Source organism: Pinus tabuliformis, chromosome 2_1 (genome assembly GCF_031772625.1).
Source record: "Pinus tabuliformis cultivar Carrire ecotype Pingquan chromosome 2_1, CPIR1, whole genome shotgun sequence".
Taxonomy (NCBI): domain Eukaryota; kingdom Viridiplantae; phylum Streptophyta; class Pinopsida; order Pinales; family Pinaceae; genus Pinus; species Pinus tabuliformis.
In genome coordinates, this window is record NC_142299.1 from 540583195 (window position 1) to 540595636 (window position 12442).

The 12442-nt window shown below is 38.1% G+C and overlaps 1 protein-coding gene across 4 annotated transcripts in view; it reads left to right on the top strand.

The window, feature by feature from the left end:
- Positions 1-12442, top strand: part of DCL2 (dicer-like 2) — a 538569-nt gene that overhangs the window by 111066 nt on the left and 415061 nt on the right. For all 4 annotated transcript variants that reach the window (XM_089402947.1, XM_089402946.1, XM_089402944.1 and 1 more), the window contains exon 7: positions 10563-10703. In XM_089402947.1, coding sequence (XP_089259073.1) covers positions 10563-10703 — 141 coding nt within the window. The remainder of the gene's footprint in view (positions 1-10562; positions 10704-12442) is intronic.

Below are 12442 nucleotides of genomic sequence, written 5' to 3' on the forward strand. Positions count from 1 at the left end.
TGATCTTGTGTGGGCACCCAAACCTAGACAAGATGTTACCTTCTAAAAACTATATGATGACTATGTCTGTAGCCTGCCTAGTTGGGATAGGCTCAATCCACTTTATAAAATAGTCAGTGGGTGTCAAGATCCATATATGTTACGCTGAGGAACTTGGATGGGTTTCTCCAATGAAAATCTAGGACCCATTGTTGGAAGGGGACCTCCATTGAAATAACCTGTAGGGGTAAGGGCAACAACTTTTTTTTACCTTCAAAAATTTGGCATTGGTGGCAGGTTGAGACTTTCTTGTACACATCTACAAATAAAGTGGGCCAGTAGAAACCAAGTTTGAGGATTTTATTGGCTATGGTTTTCAAATATAAGTGTCCTCCACAGTCTCCTTGATGGAATTCCTGCATGGTCTTATCTGCTTCATCCTTCAATAAACAATTTAACAAAATACCCCCAACATCTTTCCAATACATATTCTGATCTAAAATGCAAAATTTCATAGCTTTTAACTTAAGAAATCTAGCTTTAGTTTTAGTTAAACCAGGAGGAGCTTGTAAATTCTGTAAAACAAAAATGATATCTGCATACCAAGGAGAGGTAGCAAATGCTTTTGAAACCTGTGGAGTCGCCTGCTCTTCCTGTTCATCAAGAGCAACTATGAAATTTATGTCAAGAGCATGGAAATTTGACTCAGCCATTAGCTTAGCCAATCCCTGCCCTTTAATAAGCTTGGTAGGTTTTATTTCAATATCATACTCTAGGATGACTGCTATCCACTTGCCTCGTTTTCCATTAGGATTTGTCTGTGTAAGAATATCTTTTACCACAACACTAGGAACATAAGCAATGATGTGGGAATGTAAAATGTAAATTGAAAAATCTTTTACTGCTTTTACCAATGGAAAGGCTTGTTTCTCCATGATGTTATATTTTAGGGATGCATCTCTCAAGGCCCTGCTAAAGAAAGCAATAGGTTGCTCAAATCCTTCACTATTTTTTTGCAAAAGAACAACTACAATAGTATGTTCAGATGCAAAAGAAAAAATCATAAAATCCTTTGTAAAGTCAGGGCTAATTAAAACAAGAGTTGTAGTTAAAGCTAACTTTACTTCATTAAAAGTTTTTTTGGCTTCAGTGTCCATTTTATCGCAACATCTTTCTTTAGCATATTAGTGACGACTTTTAAGATCTCAGCCGCGTTTGGAATAAATCTTCTGAGGAAGTTTATCTGGCCTATAAAAGATTGGATTTCTTTATTGTTTCTGGGAGGGTCAATTTTCTGTTTGGTTTTGACTCTGTTAGGATCTATCCTGATACCCTCTTTAGAAATAATATGACCTAGAAGTTTTCCCTCCTTTAAACCAAAAAGAGTTTTCTTAGGGTATAAGGATATGTTAGGATATTCCGACACATAAGAAATAATTAAGTACAACTTGGTCTAGTGTATAGTTAGGTAAAATGTGTTTCTTTAGTATGTACTTTTTGTAACTTACAATTCGACAGTCACGATATGTTCTAGACATGAAGTGATCCGACGGTTCATTATCTCCTTGGTATTACCGATGCTTGATCCGTAGCTTAACACCCAATTGGTCCATGATCTCTATTTAAAGAGCATGGAGGGTCATTTGTAAGGTGACCGTTCACAAGAGAAGCTTATGTAATTTTTCTTTCTTTTACATTAATAAATTGCATAAAGTGTCCGCGTTGGCTCAGGCCGTGGACTGTTTTCCTCTTTGAGGGTTTTAACCATGTCAAGAATACTGGTGTACCGATCTGTGATCTATTTGTGAGCGGTGTCCTTTGGTGTTCTATATAAGGAACTTACCCTGTAAATTCCTACATGGTATCAGAGTTATTTGAGAGCCGCATCCATTGGTGATCCAAATCCAAAGCCGGTACAACTGCATCCGATTGTCGTTTCCTCGATCTACTGTTTTTAACTTCTTTCGGGCTAAGAGGACCGCTCTACTGTGTTAGAAGCATCTGTTCTAGTGAGGAACCCCTTTCGTTTCACGCGAAAAGGTTTCCGGTAGCCCTAGTTATGTCATTTTTAAGATCTGGAGGTATACAATGTTTATTTGTAGTTTTAGTTATTTATCTCTCTGTTTATTTCTGTTTATTTATCTCTCTGTTTTTTATTACCGGATCTATACCTTTCATTTCTGCATATGCTTTTTGCCCTGCGACTCTGTGCGATCTGGGCAAACTAGAAAGAGAAAGAAATGCTTTTTCTCATGCATATGCTCTTTTCCGCCGTGCCTTAGTGTGATCTCGAAAAACCAGAAACATGGAGGAAAATACATAGTTTTCGGCCAAATCTAACTTCAAGGCGTAAGGCTTGGAATATTAACTATTTTATTATCTTTCCATCCGGGTGGAATTTCTCCAAATGATTTCTGGGTCTTGGAGATCTCGTGTGCCTTAGCCTCTGCACCAATTTTCAAGGCTAGGGCACATCCAATGCTACCAAAAATCAACACAAACATCTTCACAAAGGCTTTCACAGAGGTGAAGTTTACTAAACTTCGATTTGTCGTTGGAGTTTAGGAAGTTGTCGCTAAGGGGGGGTAGGCTCTAATGCCTCCTTCCTTCTCTTATTGTGCCATCTTTGTACATCCTTCAATCCTATCCCAAGTTGTTCTTAAGAGGGGTTGTTAGGATATTCTGACACATAGGAAATAATTAAGTACAACTTGGGATAACTCTAGTGTATAGTTAAGGTAAAGTGTGTTTGTTTAGTATGTACTTTTTGTAACTTACAATCTGATGGTCATGATATGTTCTAGACATGAAGTGATCCGACGATTCATTCTCTCTTCGGTATTACCGACACTTGATCCATGGCTTAACACTCGATTGGTTCATGATCTCTATTTAAAGAGCATGGAGGGTCATTTGTAAGGTGACCGTTCATGAGAGAAGCTTGTGTAAATTTTCTTTCTTTTACATTAATAAATTGCTTGAAATGGCCGCGTTGGCTCAGGACGTGGACTGTTTCCCTCTTTGAGGGTTTTAACCACGTCAAGAATACTGGTGCACTGATCTATGATCTTTTGTGAGCGATGTCCTTTGGTGTTCTATCTAAGGAACTTACCCTGTAAATTCCTACAGGATATTCCAGACTTTCTGCATTTTTCAAAAACTCTTTTTAAATGTAGTAGATGGTCTTCATCTATTTTTGAAAAGGCAATTATATCATCTAGGTAAATTCCTGTGAACCTGCCTATTTCATCAGCAAATGCATAGTCCATAGCTCTCTGAAAGGTGGCCCTTGCATTCATGAGGCCAAAGGGCATCTTGACATACATAAAGGTCCCCCAAGGTGTAGTAAAAGTTGTCTTGTGTTGATCATCAGGGAGAACTAGAATCTGGTTGTACCCCGAGAAACCATCCAACAAAGAAATTCTACTAGAACCAGCTACTCTCTGTAAAATATGGAGAGGATAGTTGTCTTTAAGAGAGACCTTGTTTAAATTCCTAAAATCTACATGAAGTTTAATTTCTCCCGTTTTCTTCCTAGTTGGTACTAGATTTGGGACCTATGTTGAAAACCTGAACCCTACAATGATTTTAACATCAAACAGTTTCTTCACTTTTTTTTTGTATTAGAGGTAATAACAGTAGATTCACCCTTCTTACTTTCTATTTGAAGGGCTTTTATTCTTCTCTGATGGTGTTAAATTATGGTATGTTTTATGCTTAGAGCAGTTTACTTCTTTTCTTCTTATTATCCACAGATTAGCAATCACATATACATTAAGTAAAGTGTAGATAGAACATTAAACGATCAACAAAAAACAAGCCAAGACAAGAGACACAAGATGTGGCGGTTAGCCAGGGACAAACCCCAATGCGGGGAAACCCTTTGATCAAATCTTCTTTTATCTTCAATAGTTCAACATAGAGAAATAATACAAAATCAGAATTCTGTGATTTTATATCAGCAGCAACAAACCCTAGTCAGCAAAGTCAAACTTGGTCAAACGAGTTGAAATTGACCTCCAATATGCTTGGTCAATTTCCGGTCAACTAGCCCTCGGAAACCCTGAAGAAATAGCCCTTGGACAGCCCCAAAAACACAGTGAAACTGCTATTGACTGAAGTCAATCTGCTGCCCAAAACTAGGGCAGTCAATGTTGGTTAATCCTGTAGACGGATTGCCTCGATTTTTGTGCCAAAATCTGCAGCCTGCCTAGGAGAGGCAGCCACACCAAAACCGCACCCTTGATGAGTCAATGCTTGGTCAGCGCAGGTCAAAGAGACCTTCAACAATTTCCGCGTCCTTCTTTCAACGTCCTCCTTGCCCTGATGCGTCCTCCTTCCCATGTGTGAGCTGCTCCTTGTATAACCCAAAGCTAAGGAGAGAGAGAAGAATGAGTGAGATGAGATGATGAGAAAATGAATCAACCTCTTTTATATTTATATGATTCACTGGGCATGTGTGCCACACATTTAACTGCTGGCCGACCTTGACAATTTGTCAAGTAAGTACAAATAAATTCATATCTCCATAAATACTTGTCGGAATTGGATGATCTTTAGATCAATCCTACACCTCTCGACAAGAGGAATCTAGAAAAAATATCAGCTGCCATAAATTAGGTGACCCACATGGAGTTTGGCCCTAGTTGCCATTTTAACAGATGGGGATGGTATGCTTTATGATACTCGTATCATAAGATTTTAAGTCCTCATAACTCCAAGCAAACACATCAGAGAATTCTTTAAACAATTCAATGTATTTTTGCTTTTCTTTAGGAGGCAAGGATTTAGACAGTTTTACAATTTTAGGATTTTCTTTTGTTCCTATGTTACAGTCCTCTACCTCATCTCCTATAGGTTCAATTTTTGGCTTTTTGGCCACATCGTTGAAGTCAAAAAGCTCTTCCAATGGCACCAATCCTCTTGGCAGCACATTGTCTTTTAATTGCAGAATCTCAAGTTCTTCTTGATTGTCATCAGTTTCATTTAACATTATTTCTTTTTCATTATTATTTACATCATTATCAATATCATTATCTACATCAATATTCACACACTCAAACTCATCTTTCATTTGTAAAAAATTCTCTATTTTCTCATCATTACCAAAAACTTGCCAATATCTTACATTATCAGGGACAGCTGGCCTGTGTTTCACTTCCACCACATATTTCCTATTGGGATGGAAAGGCATTTTGCAAGTACTGGCTGAAACAACCAAGGCATCAGCTAAAATATTTTGGCTTCGAGGGATAACAGACAAATCATATTCAGAAAAGCATTGCAAAAAATATAAGACTACATTCCTATAGGCTCTTAATCTAGGATGTTTAGCATAATATTCACCCTTAATTTGATTGATAATTAGCTCAAAATCCCCATGCACAGAAATTCTTTTTGCTCCTAATCTCTTTAAAATTTGCAGCCCTAAGATCAGCGCCTCATATTCAGCTATGTTATTGGTGCATCGAAAATTAAGTTTGTAACCATGTCCCTTTGCCATATTTGTTGATGAGTTTACAATGAAAACACTTGCCCCTGCTCCATCCTTACTCACAGCCCCATCGAAATTCATATTCCAAAGAGCCTCTCCCTCTACATCCTTTTCTTTAGTATCCAATTTTATTACTTCTGTATTACTGATTTCAGCCTCTAAGTGTGAAACTTCATTTTCTACACATTCATTATTATACAAGATAAATGAATCCATGTCTGAATGTACTGAATACAGGGGATAATTGTTGGGTTTGTCTTCACTACTAACCATGTACTTCATTAGTCTCCTTGTATAATCTTCTTGGCAGACCAAACACTGAGGAGGCCAAGTTGTTTTGTAGAAGAGATTTGGGATCTCCAAATTATTTTGGCTAGTATACTTGCTAGATGATTTCTAGTTGGGCATCCAAATTATTGTACTCTCAAATTTGCTGCATAATAAAATAAACCCTCATCTGCTGCACCAGTTTTCTTTTCGAGGTTTTTTGGGGACATTTAGGAGGAACAATAATTCACACTGCAATTCTTCACAATAAGATTATGTTGTGGAAACAAAATTACACAACTGAGAAATAGATGCACACACAATAAAATGACACCGTTGTTTTTGGACAATAGTCCCTAGAAAAACCCCGAAGGGAAAACCAGTGCAACGGATGAGGTTTTTATTACCATGCAACAAAATAACGAATTACAACTGGATGCCCCACTTACAATCCTTCAACAATTTATCTCAACTAGTAGCGAATAATTCAAACTGCAATTCTTCACAATAACATTATGCTGCGGAAACAAAATTACGCAATTGAGAAATAGATGCACGCACAATAAAATGACACCGTTGTTTTTGGACAATAGTCCCTAGAAAAACCCCGAAGGGAAAACCAGTGCAGCGGATGAGGTTTTTATTACTATGCAACAAAATAACGAATTACAACTGGATGCCCAACTTACAATCCTTCGACAACTTATCTCAACTAGAAAAGTATTGGGAAAATTCTTTTCCCTCTCAACAAATCGATTTGGCTTATCCTTGGCCACTCACACTCGCACCACTAACCATAAATGTGCACTGTAGCCTTTGGGAATTCCTTGACACTCGCACCACTGACCATAAATGTGCACTGTAGCCTTTGGAAATTTCGTTCTACCCCGAAAATTCCTACAGACAAGTCGTCTTGCCTCCCTCTACCTCTGGGAACAATTCACTTTGCCTTTCAGGACTAGATCTAGGCACTAGCAACTGAAGTGATCCTTATTCTGACAATTCACATTGGCAAACCGGGCAACTTCCACTACATAATATGACCTCTTCTGTTGGATAATTTGGCCTCCTGTCCTAGCTTTGGATCATTGGAATACTTCTTGAGAATTTCTCCAGAAATTCTCATTGTTGCAAACCCCTACTACTATCTCTCCCTTGGCTCGAACTGCACCCTGTTGATTACTGCAAGCTGGGTAATTTGAATTGCCTTGCTCACTCAATGCGTTTTCTCCAATCCCTTCGGTCTACTATTATAATCTCTCGCTCGAGCATCAATGACCAAGATCTAATCAAGATCGATGGCTCAGATCATCTTAGACTCCGTCAAGTTACTTTTCCGGAAGTCTTTAGAGAAAAATCAATTTTCTCAATTATTACCCATTAATTAATCAATTTTCTTAAGTTAGACTTAGGAAATTTTTAATTGTTGATCAATTTATTTAATTGAGAGTTTTCTAAGTGTTTTCTCTTGAAAACTTTTTTGGGTTTTGGGATCTCGTGTTCCTTAGCCTCTTTGACAACTTAGAGACTAGAACACATGTCCATTGCTAACATATCCATAAAAAACTAACACTCCCTCTTAGTGAGGAAGATGTTCTCCACTATACCCATTCTACTCATCTCTCTTGATGAACAACCTGTAGCTGGACTACCTCACGCTGCTGATGTTTGACATTTGTTATACCTCCTTTCTTGACATCTCAACCAATTTGATCTGCTGTCACTGGAAATCACTGTGAAGAAGTCAATTTGGCAAACATCATCCACCATGCTAAGTAGCACATACTCTGATTCACTTGCTACCAACTGTAGTTGAATCAATCCCTGATCTCTCACTGCTGGTACCCTTGCGCTGCTGCTACCATTGCAACTGTGTATACTGACGACCTCAGAACTTGAAGATCAAGCTTGCATAGGGCTGCTCCCTATGAAGCTAGACTCCCTTTGAGTCTCAATCTCCCTCTATGAAATCTCTATCTCCCTTCCTGAATGGAACGCTAGAGAACCTCCTGGCTGGAACTACATTGCTAAATGCAACTGGCCAATTCACATTGCCTGTGTCACTGCAGCTAGCTCTGCAACTGTCTTCCGAGTTCCCGACTGCGCCACACAACTGGCTCTGCAACTGTCTCTCAAGTAACTGATTGCGTTTTTTTGGCTCTGTAACTATCTCTCGAGTATCTAACTGTGCTTGGTTCTGGGTCTGCAACTACCTCTCCAGTATTTGACTGCGCCCTGCTGACATTGGAATTTTGTGCCTCCCGTATCATGATTGTTCCTCCTACTACTTTAACTCTTGGGCTTCTGTAGCAAAGGTATTGATCCATGTGAAGAATATACAACAACTGGATCTGATCTGGACTTCTTGTTGTTCTTCCATGGACCCTGCCCATACTGGTAATCTGAAGCATCATGCTTCTCCTCCATCTAGAGGTATTGCTGCTATGAATGCAAATTCCTCCAATCTGGAGGTCAACTCATCGATCTTTGCTGAAGCTATTGTCTGCCACCCCTTCTTGTCCTTTTTACTCTTTGGACATTGGGTGACGTAGTGACCAAACTCACCACACCCAAAGCACTTGACCTTCGACAGGCCTTCTTCTTCTTCTCTCCCTTTGACACTTGTCCCTAACAGGGACCCTTCTTCGCCTTTCCGTTACATGCAAGGGCTACGTTCTCTTCTTCCTTCTCCACCGTCGGTCCCTTGCTACTGCTGCTTATGGTACCATCTACGAAGCTGAGCCTTAGGTCCTCTTGAGTGACGTCAAGATTTGTCCCCAAGGCCATACCAAGTGGATTAAAGGTTTTCTCCATGTTAGCCTAGATGTGGATTATGGATATTTCTTTGGAACAAGCATGGAAATTTCTGTTTGAATAATCTCCAACATTGTTGAGTATATTGACACTCTTGGAAGATCCATTTAAGTATTTTAGTTTTCTGACAAAAGAGCATTGTCTTCGCTGGAGCCACTTTTGTCAAGCATAGACTTGTTGGAATTCTTTGGTACGACACTAGCCATGCAAAGAATTTGAATTTTTAAGTACATTGTTGGACCATACTTTGCTCAATCAAGTAATCCATTGAAACTCAGCATCTAAGGTGCACCATGATTCATTCAAAACTGGGCCTAGCAGGTTTTTCTTATAAGTAGATAATGCTTTTTACTGTTATCGTAAAAATTGGGGTTATCATAAACTTATCACTAATCATGCTAAATGAGGATCTGCAAAGCTATGTTTGTTTTTGGAAGAGCCTCAACTGTTATAAGATTTCACAATTGCCGGATGGCCATTTTGTCAGAAGAGAATAATGCCTTAGCATGGGCCAAATTCCTCCATGCCATCTATCTGCAAGATCTCTTTATAGAAGAAGTCCCTTCTTACTGAGTCTCCTTGCTTAAAACCTTGAAAATTGAAATGCAATGTCTATGTCTATTTTTGGGAGAGCCTCAATTGTTATAAGATTTTCACAACTGCCAGATAGCCACTTTGTCAGAAGACAATAACGCCTTAGCATGGACCAAATTCCTCTGTGCCATCTTAAGATCTGTGATCTGTGCCCGAAAGATCTCTTCATAGAAAAAAGTCCCTTGTTACTATGTCTCCTTGCCGCAGATCTTGAAAATTCGAATGCAATGGCCTTAAATCTTCCAACCTCAGATCGGATGAAGAGGGAGGTCCTGACCTCTTTGTCTGCCTAAAAAATTCTAGGAAAATCATTTAATAATGAATTTCCATGCATCCCAAGTGCTCCCAAGGATAATCCAACCGTGGATATTGAAAACATGTGCAGAAATAATAATGCCACTTAAGGCAAATTGACCCTAAACTTTGAAAGTGTGATTGATCATTGGCCTACATGAACCTGTGAACAAGTAAATTTTTACATGGGGCCTCATTGTCAATACAAGGAACCACCCACCTGGGTGCTGAAATCTTCCTTTGTGTGGAAATGTTAATTAGCCCCAAACCACCTTGTGATTTTGGAAAAAATGCAATGATCGCTTTCTTAATAGGTTATACAGCTCTTTTTATTTATTGTTTGCAGAATTTTCCAGGTAAACCCCGTCCTTTGTTATTTCGTGAACATTTTGGACCATGGAAATGCAGTCCGTCATCAGGATTATGAAATAATTGGGAAGAGAAATTCAATTTTAGGAAGTTAGTATTAATACAATTTTCTAGCAAAATATTAGTAGAATCATGCATAATAATATTTTACCAAAATTTATATTTTTGTCAGAAGTCTCTCATAATGCTGCTGATGGATCACATAGGTCTGGTCTAAAACATTCATGGAATACAAAGGATTCAATTTTCTAGAAAATTCTGTAACATCGAGATTAAAGGGCATGTTGAACTCTTAGGATCTAACAAAGTGCTCTTATAAGCATCCTTTTTTATGAAATATGCATGATGTGTATTAAGCATCTATTTACAAATAGCACAAATTTATATTGTTGTTAATATAGAAATAGTCAGGATTTTAGGATCAATGTTTGATTCACATCATTGCCTAGATGCTTATATATTGCGTGGCTGTTTTTGACCATAGCTTTCTTCAGTCGCTTGTTGATGACTTATGTCATACCTTGTTGAATAGACTGGCTTTGTAATTTATGGTCAATAATGCTAGTGTGAGCCATTGGATGATTGCTTACTTAAATATTGATATTTATTTTCCTGGGAAGAAACATTATTAACATTTTTCTTTTAAGGTTTTGAAACCTTCTTGTTGGTATGCTCTTCTAATGTTTATGTTAAACAATTAAATGTGTACTTTTACTTGCATCTTAATGCTACGTTTTCTCTTTTTGGTAAGGTATACACACTTGAAGATACAACGGAATTGGAGGGAGTTCTTGTCACTCCCGATATGGAGATCAAGTATTATGATTGTAGAGACATTCCTAATGATTTGTTACAAAATTTAAGGAGAAAGTTGGAAGATATAAAAGAGAAGGTGAATGAGAACTTATTTGACAATGTTGTGTTTTCATAGCATTTGATTTCAGTGTGAATTGTCGTAGGATGCAATTATGATAATTGTTGCCGTGGAAATCATTGCTTGTTATAAAAGTTTGAAGCTTAAAAATTGTTAGATGAAGAAGAAAATTTGTCTTAGAAAAATGGATAAACAACAATGCTGTTCTAGAAAAAGGGGTTAGGGGGTAGTAACTTGGTTAATGGAGAGACCAGCATTTAAAGAAACACTGTCATTATTGACTAGCGTGTTATGAAATTTCTAAACAAAAAGAAACTAAGAAATGATCTATGATACTCTAAGAAATGAGGCAAATAGATATGCTTTGTCAAAGCATGAATGAGGAATTGTGAAGAATAGGGGTATCAAGGTTTCATAGCTTAAATCATCGTGTTTAGTTATAGGATTCAGTGCATGCATAGGCACCTTGTTGAATTTATAGACACAAATACACAACGATACATGTAGAAAATCTTTGTTGTTATTTCTATTGTAATATAATGTACAAGACCATTACTTCTAGGCACATATCACTTTTTATAATAGGTTATGACCTTGAATCTTGTCAAAGTTGTTAGTTGAGGATGCATTACTAGGGAATAGGGATTGTGTTTCCTATGTTTCCCAACATTTTGAGCATTTGGAATTGTTTGAGGAAGCCTTGAAAGGGTAGGGGACACACCCCAACATGTAAGGACATCTATGTAAGGACATCTAGGATATGGTTGAGGGATTTGAGGAGGCAAAGTAGTAATATCTAGCTTCAAAGTGAGTGCCTAGATTAGTGGGATTGGATAATTTACAATCTTGAATATTTAACATTCTCCTCTCTTTTTCTATCTCTTCTCATAATTCTGTCTCTCTTTTTTTGGGTCCACCTTAAGGATTATATTAAAGGAAATCCCAAGGCCAGAGAGTCTATAAATTGATGACAATATGGAAGAAGAAGTCTCGTTAGAGGACAAAACAATGGGCTTGAACATTAATTACTATTAAATGTATTCTTGTATTGTTTGAACTTTAATGTATTGCTTGGAAAGCACCTAATAGGGGTAGTTGATAACCCTCCCATACCCAATTTTGAGAACTTGTGTAAGGTCATATGCTAGTATGAAATTTGAAGAAGATATTGTTGATTTGGGGTAGCATCAGATGTGCTCTAGCCATGAAAATTGGTGGAGAGGCTAAAGCACATGAGATCTCCAAGACCCAGAAATAGTTTGAGCAGATTCTACCCGGTTAAGGAGATATTAAAATAATTAATATTTTTAATGGAGTTTCTAAGTCTAAACTTAAGAAAAATAAAATATTAATGGGTATTAATATAAAAATGGGTTAGAAGGTTCTAAAGGACATGGATCAAGCCAAATCTAATCTTAGCTGTTGATTAGAGATGTAATCTCGACCGTTGAAGGACCAACAGGGAAAGTATAAGAGGAGGCTTGAGGGTCAGTTGGAGAACACACCATAGTGATCAGTCATTCGATTTTCTAGAGTGGGGTTTGCTAAGAGAAATCAAATCAGTGATCAGTTGCAGCAAGGGGCAGTGAGTACGAGGCAGAGATAGTGTCGAGAGACCAGCGCAGACAGAAGCAGAGAGAGGCAAATGTTGAGCCAAAGGGAGCCACACAGAGGCAGAAGGGACTGCGCAGAGGCCAGAAGGGCCTGCATCATCCACGCAGAGGCTGCAGGAGTGATGCAGAGGGCCGTAGAGGCTG